This window comes from Gigantopelta aegis, chromosome 10 (genome assembly GCF_016097555.1).
Source record: "Gigantopelta aegis isolate Gae_Host chromosome 10, Gae_host_genome, whole genome shotgun sequence".
In the NCBI taxonomy this organism is placed as follows: domain Eukaryota; kingdom Metazoa; phylum Mollusca; class Gastropoda; order Neomphalida; family Peltospiridae; genus Gigantopelta; species Gigantopelta aegis.
In genome coordinates, this window is record NC_054708.1 from 86,040,049 (window position 1) to 86,052,107 (window position 12,059).

The 12,059-nt window shown below is 36.8% G+C and overlaps 1 protein-coding gene across 1 annotated transcript in view; it reads left to right on the top strand.

Moving 5' to 3' along the window:
* Window positions 1-6,398: 6,398 nt before the first annotated feature.
* Window positions 6,399-12,059, top strand: part of LOC121383880 (mucin-17-like) — a 209,380-nt gene continuing 203,719 nt past the window's right edge. The window contains exons 1-6 of the mRNA XM_041513976.1: window positions 6,399-6,454; window positions 7,892-7,987; window positions 8,222-8,317; window positions 8,505-8,600; window positions 9,014-9,106; window positions 9,572-9,664. Coding sequence (XP_041369910.1) covers window positions 7,950-7,987; window positions 8,222-8,317; window positions 8,505-8,600; window positions 9,014-9,106; window positions 9,572-9,664 — 416 coding nt within the window. The 5' untranslated portion in view covers window positions 6,399-6,454; window positions 7,892-7,949. The remainder of the gene's footprint in view (window positions 6,455-7,891; window positions 7,988-8,221; window positions 8,318-8,504; window positions 8,601-9,013; window positions 9,107-9,571; window positions 9,665-12,059) is intronic.

Genomic DNA, 12,059 nt, shown 5'->3' on the forward strand with positions numbered 1-12,059 from the left:
TGGCCTTTGTATAGGAGACAATGGCCTCTGTGTAGGTTGGTACAGGTGTGTGGCCTTTGTGTAGGAGACAATGACCTTGGTGTAGGTGTGCGATCGTGTCAGCAAACAAATAAAAGCAAAGAAACAACAACAATTAATAATAACAATATGTACAGGCCAAGTGTAAGTCTGACGTTGGTTTTGGCTTCATTGTATAACGTCTATTGTGTTGTTGTATTTTTGTATTCACAGTGGACATAGACGTGAATGTTTTTTCACAGTGTTTTATTCTAGACACCCAAAATAATAGCCGTTAAAATATGTCTCGTGGGGAAGGACTGTAGCTGTTTGCTGACTGTGAGGAAATCATGTCGCCAGACAAAATGCGTGTGTGATGATTTTCATTCATTTGTATTTCTTTAGCACATTGTCGACATTTTCTTTGTTGTCGTCATTCAGCCATTCATTCATTCGCTTTATAATAGAGGAGTACTTTATCAGACCTCTTCATCAGCCCTCATACAAAGGCATTTTATTACGCCTCTCCGAGTGTTTTTATGAAACCAGGTGAACTGAAAAAGACTTCAAGATTTCAAAAGAATACACATGCTGTCATGTGTACAGACTACGTCTTTTTGCACGAGACACATAGAGCTAAATGTACCCAGGCAACAAGCTTTGTACTATCTTGCTTCTGGTTCTGGACTGCAGAAGCTGCTATGGTCATTATAAGCACGCCTAATGAGGCCTCCGGTAGCAAAAAAAAGCTGAAAGGGGCTTTTCTTGGGTACACCGTCAACTTGCTATGTTCTCAAGAGCATTCATTCGCTTAATAATCCTACACAAAGGATGGGCGATGAATAGCTTTTCTATTCAATATGTAAACCTTTATTGATGGTCATGAGCTTGTAATTGGGAGCTAAGACCAGTCAGTTCAAGAACTTTCTGAGGTAACTTCACATTTCTGGTCATCATTCCAATAAAACTGTAAGTTTTTTAAGAGGACGTGGGAAAGGGCAACAAGTCCGATTAACAAATGATAATTTACGTCTTGCCAGTTTTGTAGGGTACAGGACATACTAGTACTCGGAGTAAACATCTTCACCAAGGCAAGTAAGGCATGTTTCCCCACTCGCATTGTAAAAATCCATTGACAAGTGTATCTCTGCTGGTTCAGGCGTATGAATCACGCCTGGAGGTGATGTAAATAATTTCAAACACTTTTATCACTGAACATCATAAACATATAAAAAATCTTTTTTTTAATACGGGAAGATTCCGTATTCAATTTATTATTATTTTTTTTTTTTTTTTTTTTTTTAATTATTATTGTTTTAATAAGGTAAATTATTTTTTAAATTATCAAGGTGTTGTTCAATTTGTTGAATGTCATCCTTGATCTTCATACACTTTCTCTTGCCTTCTGCAAACCGTCTTGATTGGATGTAACCGAAGTTGTCTAGGCTGGACCATCCTTTTCGCTTTGAAAAATAAAAATAAAATGTTGGATTCCCATTCCTAAATAATAATGGAATGACATATGCGCTCTAAAACAAAGGGCGTTTCCTATTTATTATTCCCTTATTATTATTATTATTATTATTATTATTTAAAGGATTTTTTAGTTAGAAAAAAATATGTCATTAATAATACTTACAACTGATCGCCACCCATCTTCATTAATTTTATTAGAGCGGCATCCTCTTTACCGCTGTCTTCGTACTGTTCCTGTTAATAAACAATCAAAAACCGAATTACAATAGGTAAAATACGTTTTAAAGAAACTTTGTTTATGTGTTGTTTTTATATATTTTCTCTTATAATTGTTAGATTTTTTTACTTTACAAATAGCTGCTGTTCCCCCTCTCCTTATTTACAGGAATTCTTTTTAAAAGGCAGTAGTGGGAAACAAGAGAGTGTTTCTTTGCTTTTTGTCGAACGATAAGGAACTGTATTATAATTAAAGATAGATGCGTACTCTTTGCTTTTTGTCGAACGATAAGGAACTGTATTATAATTAAAGATAGATGCGTACTCTTTGCTTTTTGTCGAACGATAAGGAACTGTATTATAATTAAAGATAGATGCGTACTCTTTGCTTTTTGTCGAACGATAAGGAACTGTATTATAATTAAAGATAGATGCGTACTCTTTGCTTTTTGTCGAACGATAAGGAACTGTATTATAATTAAAGATAGATGCGTACTCTTTGCTTTTTGTCGAACGCTAAGGAACTGTCTTATAAGGTCGATGGATGGTTACTCTTTGCTTTTTGTCAGAACGGTAAGGAACTGTATTATAATTAAAGATTAGATGCGTACTCTTTGCATTTTGTCGAACGATAAGGAACTGTATTATAATTAAAGGGGTATCATCACGTACTCTTTGCTTTTTGTCGAACGAAAGGAACTGTATTATAATTAAATTACATGGATTGGGAATACCAAACTCTTTGCTTTTTGTCGAACGATAAGGAACTGTATTATAATTAAAGATGGAATGCGTACTCTTTGCTTTTTGTCGAACGATAAGGAACTGTATTATAATTCGGAAAGATGGATGCGTACTCTTGAGGCTTGTCGATACGATAAGGATACTGTATTTTAATTAAATATAAATGCGTACTCTATAGCTTTTGTCGAACGATAAGGAACTGTATTATAAATAAAGATGGATGCGTACTCTTTGCTTTTAACGAACGAATACGCTGAAATGTATTAATAAAAAGTCGGATGCGTACTCTCACCATTTTGTCGAACGATAAGGAATTGTATTATAATTAGGCGCGTGTGCAAACTCTTTTGACTTTTTCGCGAACGATATTTCGGTTTTATATATAGCGTAAAAATGGATGCGTACTGTTGCTTTTTGTCGAACGAAAGGTTGGCTGTATTATTATTAAAGATAGATGAATCCAGTTTTTTTGTGAAGGACAAGTTCAGTATGCCGTCGGTGATGCATGCACGTACTCTTTGCTTTTTGTCGAACGATAAGGAACCAGATTATAACACCGGATGCGTACTCTTTGCTTTTTGTCGAACGATAAGGAACTGTATTATAATTAAAGATAGTATGCGTACTCTTAGCTTTTTGTCGAACGATAAGTAACTGTATTAGTATTAAAGATAATGTAATACTAATTTGCTTTTTGTCGAACGATAAGGAACTGTATTATAATTAAAGATAGATGCGTACTCTTTGCTTTTTGTCGAACGTTAAGGAACTGTATTATAATAAAGATAGAGGCGTACCCTTTGCTTTTTGTCGAGCGATAAGGAACTGTATTAAATTAAAGATAGATGCGTACTCTTTGCTTTTTGTCGAACGATAAGCAACTGAATTATAACTAAAGATAGATGCGTACTCTTTGCTTTATATTTATTTGCTGTAAAATTAAATTAAAGATACGTAAGCAGCCTCAAAATTGCAATCAGTGAAAAAGTATAAGTTCAACTGTATTATAATTAAAGATGTATGCGTACTCTTTGCTCTTTGTCGAACGATAAGGAACTGTATTATAATTAAAGATAGATGCGTACTCTTTGCTTTTTGTCGAACGATAAGGAACTGTATTATAATTAAAGATTATGCGTACTCTTTGCTTTTTGTCGAACGATAAGGAACTGTATTAGTATTAAAGATGGATGCGTACTCTTTGCTTTTTGTCGAACGATAAGGAACTGTATTATAATTAAAGATACTCCCGTACTCTTTGCTTTTTGTCGAACGATAATGCAACTGTATTATAATTAAAGATAGATGCGTACTCTTTGCTTTTTGTCGAACGATAAGGAACTGTATTATAATTAAAGATGGATGCGTACTCTTTGCTTTTTGTCGAACGATAAGGAACTGTATTATAATTAAAGATGGAGGCGTACATACACGGCTTTTTGTCGATATATAAGGATCTGTATATAAATTAAAGTCTGATTCAGATTATGCTTTTTGTCGAACGATAAGGAACTGTATTATATTAAAGATAGATGCGTACTCTTTGCTTTTTGTCGAACGATAAGGAACTGTATTATAATTAAAGATGGATGCGTACTCTTTGCTTTTTGTCGAACGATAAGGAACTGTATTATAATTAAAGATAGATGCGTACTCTTTGCTTTTTGTCGAACGATAAGGAACTGTATTATAATTAAAGATGGATGCGTACTCTTTGCTTTTTGTCGAACGATAAGGAACTGTATTATAATTAAAGATGGATGCGTACTCTTTGCTTTTTGTCGAACGATAAGGAACTGTATTATAATTAAAGATGGATGCGTACTCTTTGCTTTTGTCGAACGATAAGGAACTGTATTATAATTAAAGATGGATGCGTACTCTTTGCTTTTTGTCGAACGATAAGGAACTGTATTATAATTAAAGATGGATGCGTACTCTTTGCTTTTTGTCGAACGATAAGGAACTGTATTATAATTAAAGATGGATGCGTACTCTTTGCTTTTTGTCGAACGATAAGGAACTGTATTATAATTAAAGATAGATGCGTACTCTTTGCTTTTTGTCGAATGATAAGGAACTGTATTATAATTAAAGATAGATGCGTACTCTTTGCTTTTTGTCGAACGATAAGGAACTGTATTATAATTAAAGATAGATGCGTACTCTTTGCTTTTTGTCGAACGATAAGGAACTGTATTATAATTAAAGATAGATGCGTACTCTTTGCTTTTTGTCGAACGATAAGGAACTGTATTATAATTAAAGATAGATGCGTACTCTTTGCTTTTTCTTCTCCTCATATCGAGGGGCTCTTCTTCTTCTTTCTTCTTCTTTTTTTTCTCTTTCTATCTCTCTCTCTGTATGTGATTGCGAGTGTGTGTGTATGTGAGTGCGAGTGTGTGTGTGTGTGTAGGTGTGAGTATGTGTTTGTGTGCGTGTGTGTGTGTGTGCGTGTGTCTGTCTTTCTCTCTCAGAAAGAAAGACAGACACACGCACACACACACACACACACACGCACACAAACACAAACACATACTCACACCTACACACACGCACACACACACACACACACACTCGCACTCGCACTCACATACACATACATACACACACTCGCAATCACATACATAGACACAGTCACACACACACACACACACACACACACACACACACACACACACACACACATACGCACACATACATGGACTGATCATTGTTATAAAATTGCATGCTACTTTAAAATTAAATTCCAATGTTTCACCTTGGTCAGCTGTTTAAACTTGACGTTTATACTCCGTGCTCACGATATCGCGGGTTCCACGATATCACGGTTACAGTGTTACTATATTTAGAACGCGCGACCTCTAGAAAAGTATGGAAACATTTAAGGGCCATGCCTATATTTATTGGCAATTTAAACAAAACATAACATTTAATGTGTTCTATTCTTGGTTTCACTCGATAAATATTGATTATATAAATGCTTTATCTTACTACTATGATGAACTATTTTAAAAATGCCCACACTGTCTTGCAGAATAATAATAATTATTATTACCGACTTTTCCTTTGGAAAATGTAAATATTTTACTACAATTGAAAAACGAATCGTTTTAAGTTGACTTTTCTTCCTTCTTGTCTTGAAGTTTGTTTACTAGATATTACTACAAATGTGTGTACAAAAAGAGCCATTTTTGACCCGTGCGGTCCACCGTATTGTAACGTTGGCGATTTACCCCGATATCGTGGTAACCTCCCTTGAATGGAAGCCAGTGCTATGGTGTATTTCCATCAACTGTTTTAATTTTAGAACTGCATTTATTTGTCAAAACAATGTCATGGACGTGATTGCAGATATAGCAAAAATTGCAACCCAAGTATATTTACCTTCATATATGCCAGTACATTTCTTTATTTCTTCCAAATAGTTAAGTACCGCGATATCGTGGTACTATATAGTATACCTTTTTTTATTTCTTCCATGATTTGAAGTAGCCTAATTCACGGGTAGATCGATGGACCAATGCCCGTGATGAGATTATATGTGATTATTGTTTAGTAAATACTTAAGTGAATATTAATATTTATTTCATAAACAAACTTAAGTATGTCTCTCTAATGTCGTCAGCTTTGCGAGCGAAAATGTAATAGGTAAACTACCATCGGTTTGCTGTAAAGCACTGTTGGTTGATAGACCGGAATCGTGGTGTTATCGCTGAACCTGCGAAAACGATATTATTGTTTTAATTGTAGTTATGAATAATAAATAACATTGATATTAGGAATACATGCTCAAATATCCGTTGATTTGTGTAACCGTTGTTTATTGTAAAACCCAATTATGTTTTTCTTGAGATTATAGTTGACGTCATACTATAGTATAGATTAACAAAAAAAAAAAGAAAAAAAAAGAAGAAGAAGACCAGTGACGTCAATGCTGGGGTATAAATAGAACTGTTACGTCAATTGGATCCAAATTTTGACAGCTGTCAGCTGATCGGATTGTGAACAGCACTGAGAGGTAAATGAGCGATTGCCTTAGCTTCCTTGTGGTTCTTCCAAATTAATAAGTTATTCAATTAAATTTACTTTAAAGTAAGGTTTTGGGATCAAACGCAATAATTGCACGTCTTTATTTATTAAATCTAGGATAGATAGGGCCTAACTCTTAACTAAAGTCCGAACCAAATTGTTAACAACTACGAAAAGTTACTCTCCTACCTTTAATTGCCGTTAGATTTCCTTCAAAGTTTGTCCAAATACAAATCTTGAAAAAACCATTACAATGACAGACATTCCACATACCAGATGCTAACCATGTCATCTATATCGACTTCGCTGAGAACGCATAGGGAAAAAAGCATGTAATTTTGTATCAGCTGCCATTTTGACTTTTTATGGAATATTCTTCAAGAGGGGTGAAAGGATAGGACTTAATCTAACAACATCATAACATGTTATGATATAAAAGCAAACGCGATGACGTCATATTATTATTTTCTTAAATTATTATTATTATTATTATTATCATTATTATTATTTTAATGATACCACTAGAGATCATCGATTTCATATTAATTGTGTCACATACTTTGGAGGCTTTCACCCCTCTTGAAGAGTATTCCATAAACAAGCAACATGGCAGACGGCAGAAAACTGCATGTATTTTTCCCTATGCAATCTCAGCAAAGACAATATCGGCGACATCGTTGCAGTCTCGTGTGTGAAATCTATATATTTGTAGTGGGTTTTTTTGCGATTTGTGTCTGGACAAACTTTGGAGGAAATCTAACGGCAATTAAAGGTAGGAGAGTAATTTTTTGTAGTTGTTAACAATTTGGTTCGGACAATAACTGTTCATTGATTCACTGGTTAACTACATGTTTCATATTTTTCATAGTTTAGTGTTAATAGTATTCTTCGTTCATAACTGGTTAATATCAACATAATATTTCATGTATAAAATTATGTTGCTTTCAATGCAATAACAACCAGTCTTTGAAGCGACATCTTGTTGTCTTGTTTATTTTAACTATTGTTTTATGTGGTAAAAGCCTTCATGGTCACTCCTCGTTACTTACTTAATACGTAGGCCCAAAGTAATGGCACACGTGCTCGCATGAAACTGTCAAAACGCAAAACTATACCACAATCATGACAGATTGTATGTTTATATTTGTTGACAAGTCTTCAATTCGCCGCACAAGTAATGCTAGTGTTGAACCTTCTACATTTACGCCAATGGGTGGTCAGAAAGCAGAAGACAACAAGACAATGAGATTAAACATTCACTACCTAAATAGTTAACAACACACACACACACACGCACGCACACACACACACACACACACACACACACACACACACACACACACACACACACTCAAATATACACACAGACACACGTACACACACACACATGGACTGATCGTGGCAGATTGTATGTTTATATTTTTAGGAGGTCTTCAATTCGCCATACAGGTAATGCTAGTGTTGAACCTTCTACAGTTACGCCAATGGGTGGTCGGAAAGCAGAAGACACACGTACACCTAGGTAAGTCAACGAGACAATGAGTTGAAAATTCACTACCTAAATAGTGAACAGCACACACACACACACACACACACACACACACACACACACACACACACACACATGAACACACTCGCAAACATACACACACACACACACACACACGCACACACAGACACACACACACACACACATAAACAGACACGCACACACATACATCGATTGATCGTGACAGAATGTATGTTTATATTTTAGGAGGTTTTCAATTTGCTGCACAAATAGTGTTAGTGTTGAACCTTCTACAGTTACGCCAAAGGTTGGTCAGAAAGCAGAGGACACAAGCACACGCAGGTAAGTCAACAAGACAACAAGATAATGCGATTGAAAATTCACCACCTAAATAGTTAACAAACAGGCACGCACACACTCACATACACACGCACACATACAGACACACACACACACACACACACACACACACACACACACACACACATGCATGGAGTGATCGTGACATATTGTATGTTTATATTTTTAGCAGGTCTTCAATTCACCGTACAAGTAATGCTAGTGTTGACCCTACAACAGTTACGCCAATGGGTGGTCAGAAAGCAGAAGATACAACTACACCTAGGTAAGTCAACAAGACAACAAAACAATGCGATTGAAAATTCACTACCTAAATAATTAACAGCACAGACACACAGGTACACACACACACACACACACACACGAACGCGCGTGCGCGCGTGCACACACACACACACACGCACACACACACACACACACACACAGATCCTTCGCACAAACCCACACAGATACAAACACACACCTTCATACAAGACTACATACACACACAGAAAACAGACCCGCACACACACACAATGACACACACACGTACACACACACACACACACACACACAGAGAGAGAGAGAGAGAGAGAGAGAGAGAGAGAGAGAGAGAGAGAGAGAGAGAGAGAGAGAGAGAGAGAGAGAGAGAGAGAATCGTGGACTGAGCGAGACAAATATGTTTATTTATTTTGGCAGGTCTTCAGATGGTCGCATAAGTAATGCTAGTGTTGAACCTTCTACAGTTATGCCAATGGGTGATCAGAAAGCAGGAGACACAACTACACCTAGGTACGTCAAGAAGACACTGAGATTGAAAATTCACTACGTAAATAGTTATCAGCACACACACACACACACACACACACACACACACACACACACACACACGTACACACTCAGACACACACATATACGCACACACGCACACACACACCTACACACACATGGAATGATCGTGACATATTGTATGTTTATATTTGTTGGCAGGTCTTCAATTTGCCGCACAAGTAATGCTAGTGTTGAACCTTCTAAAGATACCTCAATGGGTGGTCAAAAAGCAGAAGACACAAGAAAATTCACTACGTAAATAGTTATCAGCACACACACACACACACACACACACACACACACACACACACACACACACGTACACACACTGACACACTCAGACACACACATATACGCACACACACACACACACACCTACACACATGGAATGATCGTGACATATTGTATGTTTATATTTGTTGGCAGGTCTTCAATTTGCCGCACGAGTAATGCTAGTGTTGAACCTTCTAAAGTTACCTCAATGGGTGGTCAAAAAGCAGAAGACACAAGTATACCTAGGTAAGTCAAAAAAACAAGAAGACAACACAACTGACAATTCGCTACCTAAATAGTGAACACGTACACACACACACACAAACACTTACACACACACACACACACACACACACGAGTACTGCTAGCGTTGAACCTTCTACAGTTACGCCAATGGGTGGTCAGAAAGCAGAAGACACAAGTACACCTAGGTAAGTCAACAATGAGACAATGAGATTGAAAATTCACTACGTAAATAGTCAACAGCACACACAGTGCAGTAGATAAATTTAACATAATCGAAGCTTAACGTGGCTATATCCAAAAAAAATTCAGGCACACAGGTGTTATACAGTAGGAGTCACTGCATATATTGTCATTGAATAATTAGAAGTCCTCAGTAACAGAGTTCCAATCAAGTTCGAAGGACGCTTGTCTTATACTAGTATCGTGACCTAATATACTAATATATAACAATATACATCCTGGCACGCATCTCCCCCTTCCGCCACCTCTCTCTCTCTCTCTCTCTCTCTCTCTCTCTCTCTCTCTCTCTCTCTCTCTCTCTCTCAGAAAAAGAACAAACCAACGAGATAACAAAATTATTAAACCATAAATGTTTTTATTGATCATCAGACGTTTTTTAAAATATGTCTTACTTTTTTTGTAACAACCATCTGGTGATCAGTGAATGTGCTTATGGTTTAATCATTTTACCACTGCTTAATTTTTAACATATTAAATTGATTGTTTTTTAAATATGTTATGACACAAGATTTTGCTTACACATTTACTTTGTTTATTATGTCTGTCTTAAAGACAGACAGACATACAGCCTGGTGATTGAGCGAACACTTTAATACAAAGAATACTTCAACAACTCACTATGGTGTTTGGTTTTGCTGCCAGGACAAATTAGCATTACAAAAGACATGGTTCTCATTCCTAGACCAGATCTTTTGAATAGCCACGAAACGAATATGTGATTTTCCATATATTTTCTTTTTTGATAAAGGTCATGTTTAATTTTGACATACAAAAATTAAATTAGGGTATTTAAGTCATTTCTGTGGAGTTCCTTGGGTGTGAACACTAGTAACTTAAATGAAATATTTATGTGTCCTGTGAGCCAAGATATTGGCAAATTTGTTTTTCGATGGTGGCCATTTTGAAAATCAAGATGGCAGCCACAAGTGTGGTTAGGTCTCACTACACAGATGCCATCTGCCATTGAAACCCATGTTAAATTGCCCAACTTCAAATGAAGATTGCCAATAGAACGGGTTCTCGTTGGCACTAACAACATACACCATTGCGAACATACATTATATAAGCATTTATTTCCACTCCAAAATTTAGAACATTTCCGTCTCAGTTTTTTGCTATATGACCGCATCTGGCTGTAATACCGGTCTGAACAGGTGGTTCATTAACCTGTTCACTCCAGCTGTCTCTTACGCTATACACTCATGTCCCAAAAGGTCAATGCACAATATTACAAAATAGCATGGGCAAAATACAGCCAGAAAGCTTACCATTACACATACATATTGTTTTAATTCTTCACCATTTTCTAGAAGTGAATACATGAACCATAACTTATGTCAGAATTAGGAACTATAGTAGACTGTGATGAATGAACTCTCACCCGGAAGTGATCTGTGTAGTGAGACCTTATATCGGGTGTATTCTGCTTTTATATCAAAGAGTAATACAAATTGTACCAGTATACAACATTTCACGCATCTTTCACATTTTTAACAATTTTTACCTAATTAGACTCTCCGTTGACAGGACATTGAACATGCAGTCTGTCATAGCATGAGCATCAGACTCCCTTAAAGACACTACATTGTGCTAGAACCGTCTTCAGTTGTCCAATAACTCGTTTCTGATGACTAACTTTGGCCTGGGAGAGACAGTCCTGCTGTTGATGTGTTGTAGCACTGCTGGACAGTGTAGCCAATTGTTCGGTCTCTGCAGAGAAGCATGTCAGTTCAGAGCCTTTAGTGCCCTCTTTTACAGGTTCATATCCATGGTTACTACCAGTTTGGTATCTGGTCCAGTTACAAGACAGTTCACTCTTGACAGTTGATCCAGTGCTGTAATCAAATTGGTCCGTTCATGGGCTGCAGCGTTGATGATGAGAAGCCCAAAGGCCTGGCCTACTACAGTTGGAACATCCATGCGAATTGTAGGCAGACCAGACAGGTACAGGCTGTCGTCCAACCACCCTATCTGCTGGGAATACATCTGGTTTACCTTTCCCTGTTGGCGGAGTATCTGAGTTAATTTCATGAACACTAAGCCCGTTAAAGACACGTGCCACCACCCTACCCATCTTGTAACTGGTGTAGTGTGGACTCATTTTTGTCTTTGTATTACCCTCAACCGTACATGCAACTATGTAGATAACAGTGGG